Genomic DNA, 13,486 nt, shown 5'->3' with positions numbered 1-13,486 from the left:
TGTTTAGCTAAGCAGCGCTGTCGGCGTCGACGTTATCGTCAGTGCGCTTCGCTGCAGCCGCAGCCACCGTTGCTTCTCTTACCGGTAACAACATATCGTTATTTACTCAATTTTATTCGTGTTGCTGTCTATTTGTTATTGTTGTTGTTGTGTTGACACCAACAAACATACAATACTTTACAGTACTTGGCGCGTTGTTGTTGTCTTTACATTTAACTTATCTTGCTGGGTTTTACATTGCTTACCTTCAGCAACGCAACTGCAACTCCGACTTCGCAGTCGACTGCAGCGGAAGCCAACAACACCAACAGCACCATATCGCAGCGACTTCATCGCCACCATTGGCAACATCTGAGCTGATGCCTCTTCTAGCAATGTTTCCCATTCAGTTATTTGCGAGTACAATGGGTGTGTTGTTGTTGGTTGTGTATTGTTGCCGCTGTCGCTATTGTCGGTTGTCATACTGGCGCTGCTTCTTACCTCTCCACACTCCATGTGCAGCGCAAATAGTTTAGCTTATCTCAGCTAAAACTCAACTCATCCCGGTTGCATCTCATCGCATGCGCGTATAAATATCGCCACCAGCCAGCTATGAGATCATTAACAAAGCATTTGTGCAATTAACCACAAGCAACAGCAGGGTTCTTGCACCGTTAGACAGCTAGTTACAAACAAACGCAGTGCGTCGAAGGATAACGTTACAGTGTTCAAGTGTTGACAAAAATTTGTGACAAAATGAAAATTGTAAGTGGCGATTAAGCGATAAGCGATAAGCTTTTGAAGTAAAATATATATGAATACTCGAAAATCAATTTGCAAGTGAATTTCCACTTTGTTAACTGATTATAAAAAGTGTACAAATCGTTCAAGGAAGCTCTGAAACTTAAAGTTTAACGCTCAGATCCTCTAAGGAACAAATCGTTTATTTTGTTTCATTAGCAAAGAGGATTCTCCTTTACAATATTGGAAATCCATTGCAACTAATAAACGATTTTTTTTTGCATCAGTGTTCATATTCGTTTGTAAACAAAGTTTTTTAAGCAGTTACTGTCTTAAGGACCGGCGATCTTCACATAAAATTGTGAATGTTACTCTATTCATTAAGCTTTAAAAGATTTAATATTCATCGAATAGAAAAAATTTGTTAAGATAATTGAAACACTTTATAACATAGATGATGAATAATAATTTCATATTATATATATGTAGATTAAGATTCATTCAACCGCGATTTAAATTTTTTTATTAGACGAATGATCGACATGATGGTAATAGTGAAATATACATACCACAGTTGAAGTAATAAAACATTCATGGCTTTTCAAGTAATCAGCTCTGGTAGTTTATTTACCAAATACTTTGTAGGCCAAACTAATAAGCACTCAAAAATATTTTTTTTCCTAATCTTCTACTATGTAAAAACTTAACTCAATTGATAATTAACTTTATCGCTATAACCATTTATGGTGCTATTCAAAGAGTTTGCTTTGCGGGGTTTCAAAATTTTTATATGTATATCAATTTATACTACAAAATGTCAGAATTCACCAAAATCGAGTTAATTTGTTCTGAAGGGTAACTACAAAAAACAAAGATTTGGTTTTTGATAACGCACATTAGTTGAACTATTAGGGATGTATTTTTCATATGTGAATAATATTTATGTAATTGGAAAATTTTTATGTATGTTTAATTAAGTTCAAGGAAATTGACAATCGTCATGTTGAAAAATTTAGATATTCACCAATACTTTCAATCTCAAACCCGTTAAAGTTCAACAGAATAGGGTGGGAGATCATCAAAGTGATCATGTAGATGATACAATCACCAACAGCACATATTATATATTATATACCGATTATGACTTGTTTAAGATATTTTTTGGGTTGGTATTGTAACCGCGTAATCCGGCCTTAAAAAAACTTGTCAAATTCAAAAAGATTCCTAATAAGTTAAATTTTTAGTAAAATATTAATTGTAAATCAAGAGACATTTACTAAACTAAACCTAATCACATTTATTACGAACGAAAAGAGTAACAGTTAAATGCTCGTGTTCTAATTGCATAATTTCAACTAAATTAGGCGATTAAAGAAAAAAAACAATTTATAGCTAAAAAGGTTTTAAATTATTGTTTTTGTTTTTTAATTAAGTAAACTGTTTGTCTACAGTTCTCAAAATTACTAAAACGGATTAAACTTTCGACTATTTCTACGACATCAATGGGGCGAGTATTTAATAATTTATTGTTATTAGCAAAATAATTAAATTGAAAAAGCGCAAAAAATTCATATTCGTAGCGTAAATATTCTAATTTATTATAATTATTACAACAAATATTTCTTATAATTATTTTAAAATTTACACTTTATAGTTGAAAACAAGAAAAGAAACAATATCATTCTAATTTCCCAACGCCCTTATGGTAGTCATCAAATATATGAATTGCCACGCTTAAATAATTTATGATAATAAAACTTTAGAATTTATTATTTTTCAACTGCAAGCACTTAGTTAAAAGATAAAATAATTAACTATTGGTCAGATTGATCGCGCTAAGATACATACCTGCTTGCTTAGAATTGCTTTATCACGTTTCTAAATTATGTAAGAAAATTATAATCTAACATATAAAAATATAAATTTATACACAATAAATATACTTTAATAATTGTTGTATAATTATTTAAATTTTAATTTTTTTTTGTGGTTTTGTCCTTTTTGATATTTCAGTTGCAGTATTTAATTTTTTCTTAGGACGCTCTCGCCAAATTAGTACTCAACCTCTTTAATTACTTATTTACTAAAAGTTGTGATTTAATAAAATTAAAATCGGTCAATTAAATTATTCAAAAGACAATTGAATAACTAACAATTTCTATGTTAAAAGTAGTATAAATTTTATGAGAAACGCGGCGACTCCGTCCAAATTTTGAAGGAAGGAACTATGCAAGCGATGATTGCAATGGCAGATCTTCATTTTTCAATACTCAAGAAAGTCAGTTATCATTAATTTTTCTTGCTTTGTTTTGCTATCAAGGCTCATAAAATCCTTCAAGACAACTTATGTGTTTGAGTTTGCGTGAAGTTCGAAATTATTTAAAATTTAAAATAACCAGAAATGTATTTTTAATATAGGAGCCATTGAGGCCTTACCTTCCGTTTTATATTCATTTTAGATGCTTCGAAAAAGTTTCTATCATGTGATAAAATTCCGATTTCTTAACTATATTATTTATATGTACTAAAATTTAATTTAAAAATAATACTAATATTTCATTCTGAATATATAGCGAGTATTTTATAATATGCTGTGAATAAATGTAGCATTGCTTATCAAACATTATTGGTTGGAAAGGCACGACTACCCCTCTCTTGCTAAACTTGAGGTCTCTTTTCTAATTTCATTACTAATTTATTTATCTTTCATTGTTTATTGGTTTAGCAATGCGTATTTGAAAATAATATATTGAAAGGCCTGTAAAATGATTTATTTAATACCAAAACTTGTATAAAAAAGCATTAGAAAAACTAAGCGTTTAGTCAAAACAAAAATTAAAAAAAACAAAGTTATATAAAGTTAAAAAAACACAAATAACAGTTGAAAAATAACCAAAGCTAAATGTCAAATAAACTTACCCCATCAGGTTTATTTGACACTTCAAATAAGAATTATTTTTGTACAACAGCCACAAGACCATAGTTCAAGATAATATATGCCACAAAGCGTGGGGTCATTTGGTGAAGCAAGTCAGACAAGAAATAAATGAAAAATACAAAATATAAAAACAGTAAAATTTATGAACTGTGAACACGAACGCCCACAGCAAAAGGCAAAAGTAACGTAGACAAGTAAAGTAGACGCAGATATCAAATTCAAACATTTAATAGTGGTCGTAGCATTAACGTCTTTGCCACAACCAGCAGCTTTATATACGATAAGGAAATGAAGCTTTCAAAAAGTATATATTATCGAGCGCTGTGCTGGTCGAAAACAATTAAAATGAAATCAAGAAAATTGGACACAACTACAGCCGCACTTAAGTCAAATTAAGCTAAATGCTGGCGTTAGTGGCATCTTCTTCTTCTTCTGCTGTACAACAATGGCAGCAGAAGTGCCAACCCCGGTAGGAGCCTCCGAGCTTATTGCCACACTCATCACATTACGACAACAATTAAATGTTGCTCAATTATCTGATTGCGAGCGTTTAAGGCGCGGAGGTGAACTTACAGCTTGGTGCGCCAGCCAATCCACCGGCAATTGGCATACCACTAAAGTCTGTGAAAAGGTCAAATGCGCCGGCGCGCACAACAGGCGCTTTCAACGGGGGCAATTTTGTCACAATTTTCCTGCTAAAAGCAGCGATTAGTGACTGAAATAGCGAATAAAAATCAGCGCGGCAGCAGCGCCTGGTGGCAAGAGTCACCGCGCCGTGGCTGAGTAGTTTACTGGCAGGCGGCGCAGAGCCACTGAAGAGGAGCTGAATGACAGAGGATGGCACCGTTGTGCGCTGACTATACTAAAACAATGAAATCTATATATATTTGAGCGTGTATATATGCATATATATATACATATACTTGTATATTACATGTCTTCATATATTTAACAAACATTGTTCTCAGACAAGTTTGCGTGTGGTTATTCGTGAAATATCAACCCAGACACGTCGCAAAAAATAAGCAACAACCATAAAAGATTTAAAAAAAAATGGTAAAAAATTAGCTCACACTTATGCATGTATATGGTGCTTCGAAGCGTTGCTTGTCATTGCCGCAGTGGCAACGCCGTCACATGTGCTGGACCTTTTTGTGGGCGCAGCTTGAACACAACGACATTATTCACCAAATATTTTGTGCAGATATTTAAACATTTTTCGGTCGTTGCTTATCCAAACAATGCAACAACGGCACACGAACAAGTGCTTGCTTAATTTTTAATTTATGCACTTGATTCTATATGAAACTTGCGCAATAATTTAATTTGTAAGAATGCAACGAATAAAAATGTGCAAAGACTCTAGAAAAATCTGCTAAAGAATATAAATGTTTGCATGCAAGACTTGCGCAACAAAAACAACAAGTTTTCGCACTTATAGGCAACAATTGCAAGACACTTGGAGTTCGAATGGCATTTCCCGCAACAATAGCCGCTGTGAATGGGCACTCAGCAGGCAGATAATGCTATAAAATAATAAAAAAAAAAGCTTAAAAGAGCGCTAAATACACACACAATTAAAAATGCAAAAATTGGCAAAGCCTCCAAAGCTTGAAGCCGGTAGGGCTTTTCTTCTCGAGTAAATAATGCGCTTACTAATGCAAATTATATGCGCGGCTTAAATTGAAATATCCGCACGACAAGTACGCCCTTTAAAATACCGCCAACAACAAAAAATTCAACAACAAACAAATTGCTGTAATTAAGCTCACTATGCGATTTGCTGTTGCCCATTGAAAGCCGGAAAATAAAAAATTGATATGTCTGTATATAAAAACACTAAAACAAATACTACACTCTGCCTATGAGTACTCACACTTGTGCTCATTATCAATATGCAATTGCATATAAGTGCAAATAAGTGAGGAGAAGATTTTGTTCATAAATAAAGGTGTTCAAAATGGCATCGCAATGAGCTGTCAAGTCGCTGTCGATTTGAGAAGTTGTAATTGTGGGTTGTTGTTGGCACTTAAATAAATCAATGTTTGCACGATGGCAACTGTGTTACGAAAACCGCCACATAAATACAACTGGAAAATGTTGAAAACTGTAAAATAGAAAAAATATTGATTAACTATTGAACTACCGTCGATTGTGCAATAATAGTTGGTGATTTGTTATGCCGTCATAATTAAGGGTGGAGATTGTTTTGATTGCAATATGTGTGTGTGTGTATGACGAAAAGTTTAGATAACTCAAAATTAATTATGTAGTTAATTAAAATTCATTCAGACAATTGGGAGTTTGCTGTTAGGGATTGTTTAATATTCTGGTTATTCTCACACATTATGAAAGAGTCTACAATGCAGAGAAATGCATTTTTCGAAATTTTGCAGTTTGGCAAGGCCTTCTTAATTTGATGACTTTAACTTCAAAATATTCTATCCAAAACAAAAAAAAAAATACTTTTACCAGTCACCATATGTAGCCCAATTTAGCTTTTTGAATGTAAACAAGGAAAAATGTTAATTTTATTGCACCGAAACTATAATACCCTTCATAAATAAAATAGTTTTACATAGTGATCCGACCATAACAATAATCCATCTACAAAAAGTAATCTATGAAAATTTTGTGAAGATCGCGCTGATCATTTATATGTCATTTTGTAAGGCCTCCGACGTTTCCTTCTGGGTGTTACAAACCTCATGGCAAACTTGATATACCCTGTTCAAGATATTAATATAAGAATACAAATATGTATTTCGGCTATTAAGTAGACAATAATTCCAAATCTAAGCTAATCGCTGAATTTTATTATTATTATTATATTTAATTAGTATCACATCATCATGCTAAATTTATCAAATATTATATTCCAATAAATTAAAAATAAAAATAAATAAATTTTTATTCAACCGAAGATTCTTAAAAAGGACCAAATCTACCATTTTCTCTGCTTAAAGCCAACGCAACGATTTTTCTCTGCACTTTCGGCTTTCGGCAAAACTGTCCAGTTTATCACAGTATCCCTATATCCAGTATTTTCCAGTTACCCTTTGCAATCTGATTGCTAAATCTATTTATGTAGAAACATTTAACTATAAAAGTTAATTGTTTGCTCTAAAATATTATCTGCAAATAATACTAAAAACACCATGTTTCTTATTAGAGCACTATCTTTTGATTGCATTATGGCCGTCTTCTGCCATCAGTAACCAACATTTACTTTCATATCCACTATTAGAAGCACACTTAATTAAAAATTGATTTGAGCTTTAATGAAAAACGTGCATTTTCAAGTTATTGTAAAATGATAGTACTGATGTATACATACATATATACAAACATATATACGTGCACACATTTTTCCCTGCAAATTACCTCACATTTTTCTATGAAGAAAAATCCAATCAATTGGGGCAATAAACTACACATTTCAATTTAAATTAATATACACTTAAATTAAGGAATTGCAGAAAGTTTTATGGAAAATTCGTTAAAAATTCAAATTCTATTCAAAATTACAATAGTAAAACGTTTATACGAGCAATGTTCAAATTTTTTCGAAAAATCCCAAATGAACTTGCCTTTGTATTCTGTTGATTATTATTATATAATAATATTTTTGTTTGCAATCAATAACAGTAAAATGAAATGTAACTATAAAGTAATTTGAAACATCAACAACAACTAATAAATTTCTTGGTAAACCAATTTTTTTTTTTTTTTAAACTTCAAATCCCCACATGAAGTACTGCTGGTTACTATATGTACATCTTGTCAGCTATAAATAAGTTATAGACTAGGAATAAAGATTTTTACTACGGTTCAGTGGTATATGGTTATATCATATCAGTAAAAAATGTCTCTGAATCACATTTTCGCATTTTATTAAGAAGGAAATTCGCTGCTTATAGCGCAATCTTTCACATCCAAACAATCATTGTCATAACTACAATATTTTCTATTTAATTAACCAATTTCTAATAATTTTTAAATTATTCAAAATCAGCATTATTATCTATAAGAATACTTTTATTTTATATACATAACCAATAAAAGTTCTTCAATTCTTTTACTTCCAGCAAATCACATTACTTTTGATCGGCTGCGCCGCATCCGCAGTGTTTGCTGCACCACAAGCGCAGGGTGAGGCAGGTGCATCAATTGTTAGTCAAGAATCGAATATTGAACCAGACGGCTCTTACAACTACAAGTGAGTAGAGAAGCGCCAAAAGCGTTGCATACTTTGCGGCGCGAGCATATTTATTGTTTACTTCAAAACAAAAGACTTAAGACACGAACATGTGCAAGCAATCAGGCCGGCAATGCTTGATATAAGCAGTTATGACACTAACTAACTACTGGAATTACGAATTTAGGAATTTAAATGTGCAAAATATGCATATTGCATAAAAATTTATAATTTTCATAATAAAAAAAATTAAATCAGAAAATATTTAGCGTTGGAGCGCGCTTCTATCAGCTTGGCTTAAGTTATTTTTCAACAAGTAAAGCTTATAAAACTTTTAAAAGATTTTAAATGCAAAATTTTAATGATTTGCCTCATAAATCGTTTAAGCTGTCAGAATTCATTTAGAAGGAAGAACTTAGAGTGGAAGGTTAAACTTTAAAGGTAAACTAGATTTCCGTGAAACAAAGCGTTTAGTTTGGCTTTCCTCCATTTTTAATAAATATTTGACAATTTTACTAGCATAGTCAGTATTCTAATGCCGACCATATAAATTTATAAATTACTCAACGCCCGTTAACACAAATACGCAGCCACACAAGTTTGGCTTATACAATGAAACGCTAATTTATCTGCAATATTTTCTATACTTAACTGCTAAATCTTTAATTTAATAGTTGCAGCTTGACATAAACAAACACATGTGTATTTTGACGCCATTTTATGAATTCAAAATAATTGTAGCTGAGTTTACGAGTGCAAAACAAGTTGAAGTTCAGATTTTTTTTTGTTGTTCCATCAACTATAGTAGTATTCAGTGAAGGAGCGGCATTAAGCACAACATTGCAGTTTATTAAAAAATTCTAACAACGCACAACATTCTTTTTACGTCACAAGAACAACACATAATTTACATAGTTTTTTAATAATCCACGGCTATTCTATTTTCAATATATTAATTCTGCTTGTGCTATTAGTTACGAAAATAAATAGCTAAATAGCTAAATAGCTAAATAGGCACTAGTTGACCTATAAAGTGGTAGATTTATACTGATTTTACAAGTTTGTCTATTCTGAGCAGAGGTTTAGCATCAAAATTCAATACAACATTTGATACTTTTAATAAATAAATATCTGCCAGACACTAGCTTTTAAAAGCAACATTTTTCCGGTTTTCTTTTCAACGTAATAAACAATTTTTAATATACTAGCAAGTGTTTTAAGCTAATTTAAAACTATCTTATCTTTGTTTGCGTTGTTCTGCATGTTTCTTGATATTCAGCTTCACATTAACTTGTTTGTTTTAAGCGCAGACTAAAAGATGATAAAAATTAATGTCGAATTTCAAGTTAATAAAAGAAAATTAAATACAAAAATAATTATTGAATTAAATTTAATCAAAACCAGAAAAATCGTTTACTTCGGTTCCGCCGAATCTATAATATCCTTCACAAATACAAATGATTTCTTACAAGAATTTAATTTAGATAGGTCCGTTTGTATGGCAGCGATATGCTTTAGTGATCCGATCTGAACAATTTTTTCGAAGATTGCACCATTGCATTAAACAATAACCCATGCCAAATTTCTAGAAGATATCTCTTTAAAAGATCATTCCGATAATTTAGTTTTTATTTTAGCTATATGCTAATTTCTTCGTAAATTTTACCGATGCCTTGGGCAGTTATCCATTGAAAATTTCTTGAAGATATCTCGTCCAAATTTTTCCATACCAGCACTTGATTCCGATCGTTCAGTTTGTATGACACCTGTATACTTAAGTGGTCCAATATTGGTGATTCCAACAAATAAGCAGCTTCTTGAAGAAAAGGACTTGAGCAAAATTTCAGGTCAATATCTTCAAAACTGAGATACTATTCGCCTATATACAGACACATAGACAAACGGACGGACATGGCTAAATCGACTCAGCTTTTCATGCTGATTATTTATACATATTTTTTATAGGCTATGTGACATTTCCTTCTGGTTATTACAAACTTCATTTCAAGTTTAATATACGCAGTTCAGGGTTAAATATATATTATACACCCTATACACCCTTTTTCTGACCACACCTCTAATATTACTTTCCCCTGCCTTAATGACTTATTATTATTGTTTTTTTTTCCTGAGAAATCTAGGAAATATTTTTGTAAAAGATTCTATTAGAATAGTATTTAGACCAAAAATTTAACATTATAAATTTTTTTAACATTTCTGACCCACACAAACTTTTCCAAATATAGAATTAAAATTTTTTACCAAAAATTTATCCAAAAAGTACAAATTTAACCTCTTTTAAAGGAACTCAATATATTTTTTATTAGTTCACCGCTTTTCGAAAATTGGGACGCTTAGCGAGTGATACATTGTGACTCACTTACTTGTTAGCTAGATATAACATTATCTTTGTCATTTTTCGGCTTTCTATATTATAAATATAATTTATGAGAGTCCAAATTTTTCCAAGAAGAACAATAACTAACGGTTTCGACTTGGTTATATAATAAGGGATGCACCTCTATATGCCGATATTAGATGAACAAGTGATGAAATATTGGAAGAGACTTCTCATTTCATACATAAGATTGACTTCAGCTTTCAGGGGGGCGTTTTTTTAGAAAAGCTTTCCATTTTATTTTAATAGTTTTCTAGAGACCTTAGTAACGCTCTAATTTCATTATTCCAATGGTATCTTCAACAAGTTAATTTATTCGGCCGAAATATGTTGCCGTATTAATCTGTTTATATTAGACATTCCAGTAATGAAAATATTCTTGCTATTTTTTTATACTAGTCTTTCTTTCTTCTTTTTTTTAAGTTCTATTTTTTTGTTTTGCCCGAATTATTAAACCGTTTTACAAATATTAAAAATAGAAGCTGTGAATTTCAAAACAACATTCCATAAAATACAAATAAATTACATTAGAACATTTTTTATAGCTCAACTTTCTTTAAAGCACATTTCTAATAATTTTACGACTCACTCGTTAATTCAACTTCGATGGAATTGAGACAGTCAAATTTTATAGCGCCTTTTACGTGATCATCGTTGTCGCCGGCCGATGTCGCCAAGCAGGTGATACCGCAAATCTCCCAATGTCAATTTATTAATTTTGTTTGTTATTGCGCTACACTTAAGTTGACAAAATTTAATATAATTTAATTAAATCAATGCGAAATTCCGAAAAAATACCTGTTCCTGCCGCTGCGCAGTGTCATGTTTCTGCTTTCTGTTTCTGGAATAGACAAAGCGAGCAGAAATCTCAACTACCTGTTTTGAGCATATGCGAACGCTTACGAAAAGCCTTTGCAATGTGTTTACGGCAAAGGCGTGGAGAATTTAAAACAATTAAACAACAATATGATTTCAAAATTAGGCTACTTGTCGAACAATTTTTGTATTGTATATCTTTATAAAATATTTAGTTTTTAATATTAATATTCTTTTACCAAAGTGATACTTACTTACCTTCTCTTTCTCACAATAACTACTCTTTCTGCCAGCTATGAAACCTCTAACGGAATTAAGGGCGAGGAGACCGGCACCCTGAAGAAGGCCACCTCACCGGACACCAGCGATGTGATCATTGCGCGCGGCTCTGTCAGCTACACCTCGCCAGAGGGCAATCTGATCACGCTCAACTATGCTGCCGACGATGAGAATGGCTTCCAGCCACAAGGCGATCATCTGCCCACACCACCACCAATCCCACCAGCAATCCAGAGGGCACTCGACTACTTGCTCAGCTTGCCCCCAGCGAAGCGTCGTTAAGCATTTCAACCGCAAGCGATAGTGGCATGCGAAAGAAAAGCGAAAAGCACAAAAAGATTTTCTTTCGCACTGCACACATACACACACTGCAATAATGTGACAACACAACTATTCTAAAAATCCATTCCTCTAATATCCTTATCAATATCTTCTTTGCCATGATAATCCTTCGAAATGATTGCTGTACTATACTAAAAAGCCTCAAATATGTAAATACTTAGACAAGCCCTTACTTAGGGATGAATGTGGACACGTTGCTCATACGTATAAAAATTAAAAAATTCAATTACAAACACACACACACACATACAAAGACGCGTTATGCACACACAAAGGGTATGGAAAAAGAAATCTTGCAACATAGCACGCGTGAGTTGAAGCACTGTGTAGCGAGCTAATGTGCAAATGTATGTAAAGAAAAGCTTCGAATAAACTACTAAGTACACTGACTGAATGAACCGTTAAATATAATAAACAAAAAACTATAATAATCAAATATACAAAACAAAACACATAAAAAATATATTAATAATATAGTAGTTATCAACTGGCATTTGCTCACTACTCCCACTACTCTTAGCAAATGTAAAAAATACTCACTCCACTTCAGTTTGCTTCAACTTCCGTTGTGTGCACCGCATCCTACACGCCTTAGCTATGCCTACAATGATACTCAGCATTTCACTGCACTACGAAAGTCAACCACAATATTACTAAAAGTTTAATACAAATACAACATATCACCAGCATGCTCTACGCTCTCTTCAAAATTTACTCTTTTGCTGTCCTTTTTGCACTTTCACAGCACAATCTCTCTAATTTCGCACATATCCCTTGAGTTCTCAATTACTCTCACTTAGTTAATCACTATCGACTTTCTCTCTTCCGCTGTTCTTAATTGTTTTTGTAGTCGCCGGAACTTTATCGCTTCGGACCCTTGTGATATTGTTGCTTTTTTATATAAAGGAAATACGTAAAGAAAATGCAAGTTTTGTTAACAAAAAAATTACTAAATATTTTATTCAAGAAAAGTACGGAAATTTAGTGTATAAATCAAGATAATGTTGTTGTATCATATGTAAAGTACATAATATGAACGATTATTTACATTTCTCTTAAATGTATGTATATTTTATACGCAAATGTTATGCAAATCTGTGTAATGAACTAAGAAATGCAAACGAAGAATTAAAGATTCTTTAAAAATTAAAAATGTCTTTTACTATATATAATATTTGAGGGTTATTGTTTGCTCACAATTAAAAATTTAAGGTATTTAAATGATTATTAATTACGAAATTAGAAGAAGTTTCAGAATTTTTAAAATTCAAAAGCGATACTGAAATAACATATTTTTCATGTCACATTTTTTGAATCAACTTCTTGCCTACGATGAGAAAATTGATGCAAAACTACAAAAAAAAACCTGCAATAAATTGCTATAAAACAACGCCATCAACAAAAGATTAATTTAAACAAGAAAAAACGGTCACTTTGGTTGCACCAAAGCTATGAAACTTTTCACAAACAGAAAATGTTCCTAACAAGAAGAGGAGCCAATTGGTATGGCAGCTGTATGCTATAATGATCCGATCTAAACAATTTCTCCTTTTTCTACCATTGCCTTAACCAATAACCTATGTCAAATTTCGTAAAGATATCGCCACAACATGAAAAGGTTTTCCATCCAAGCACTTAATTCCGATCGTTCAGTTTGTATAACAGCTATACGCTATAGTGATCAAATATCAGCTCCTGGTTGCCTGATAAGCTAAGACGCTGAGCGTTAACTCGTACACGGTACTCAAGAACTTTTCTTTGACCATGAGCGCAAATCGTCTGCTTAGGCAATCAC

At 32.3% G+C, this 13,486-nt stretch overlaps 1 protein-coding gene across 1 annotated transcript; it reads left to right on the top strand.

Moving 5' to 3' along the window:
• The first annotated feature begins 591 nt into the window (after nucleotides 1-591).
• Cpr49Ae (Cuticular protein 49Ae) lies at nucleotides 592-12,844 on the top strand. Its single transcript, XM_014243910.3, has 3 exons — nucleotides 592-744; nucleotides 7,747-7,877; nucleotides 11,364-12,844. The coding sequence occupies exons 1-3, from the start codon at nucleotides 736-738 to the stop codon at nucleotides 11,629-11,631; spliced, it is 408 nt and encodes a 135-aa protein (XP_014099385.1). The 5' UTR covers nucleotides 592-735; the 3' UTR covers nucleotides 11,632-12,844.
• Nucleotides 12,845-13,486: the final 642 nt, after the last annotated feature.

This window comes from Bactrocera oleae, chromosome 4 (assembly GCF_042242935.1).
Source record: "Bactrocera oleae isolate idBacOlea1 chromosome 4, idBacOlea1, whole genome shotgun sequence".
Classification (NCBI taxonomy): domain Eukaryota; kingdom Metazoa; phylum Arthropoda; class Insecta; order Diptera; family Tephritidae; genus Bactrocera; species Bactrocera oleae.
The sequence above is the reverse complement of the archived record's forward strand: the minus strand, read 5'-3'. Positions and strand labels throughout refer to the sequence as shown.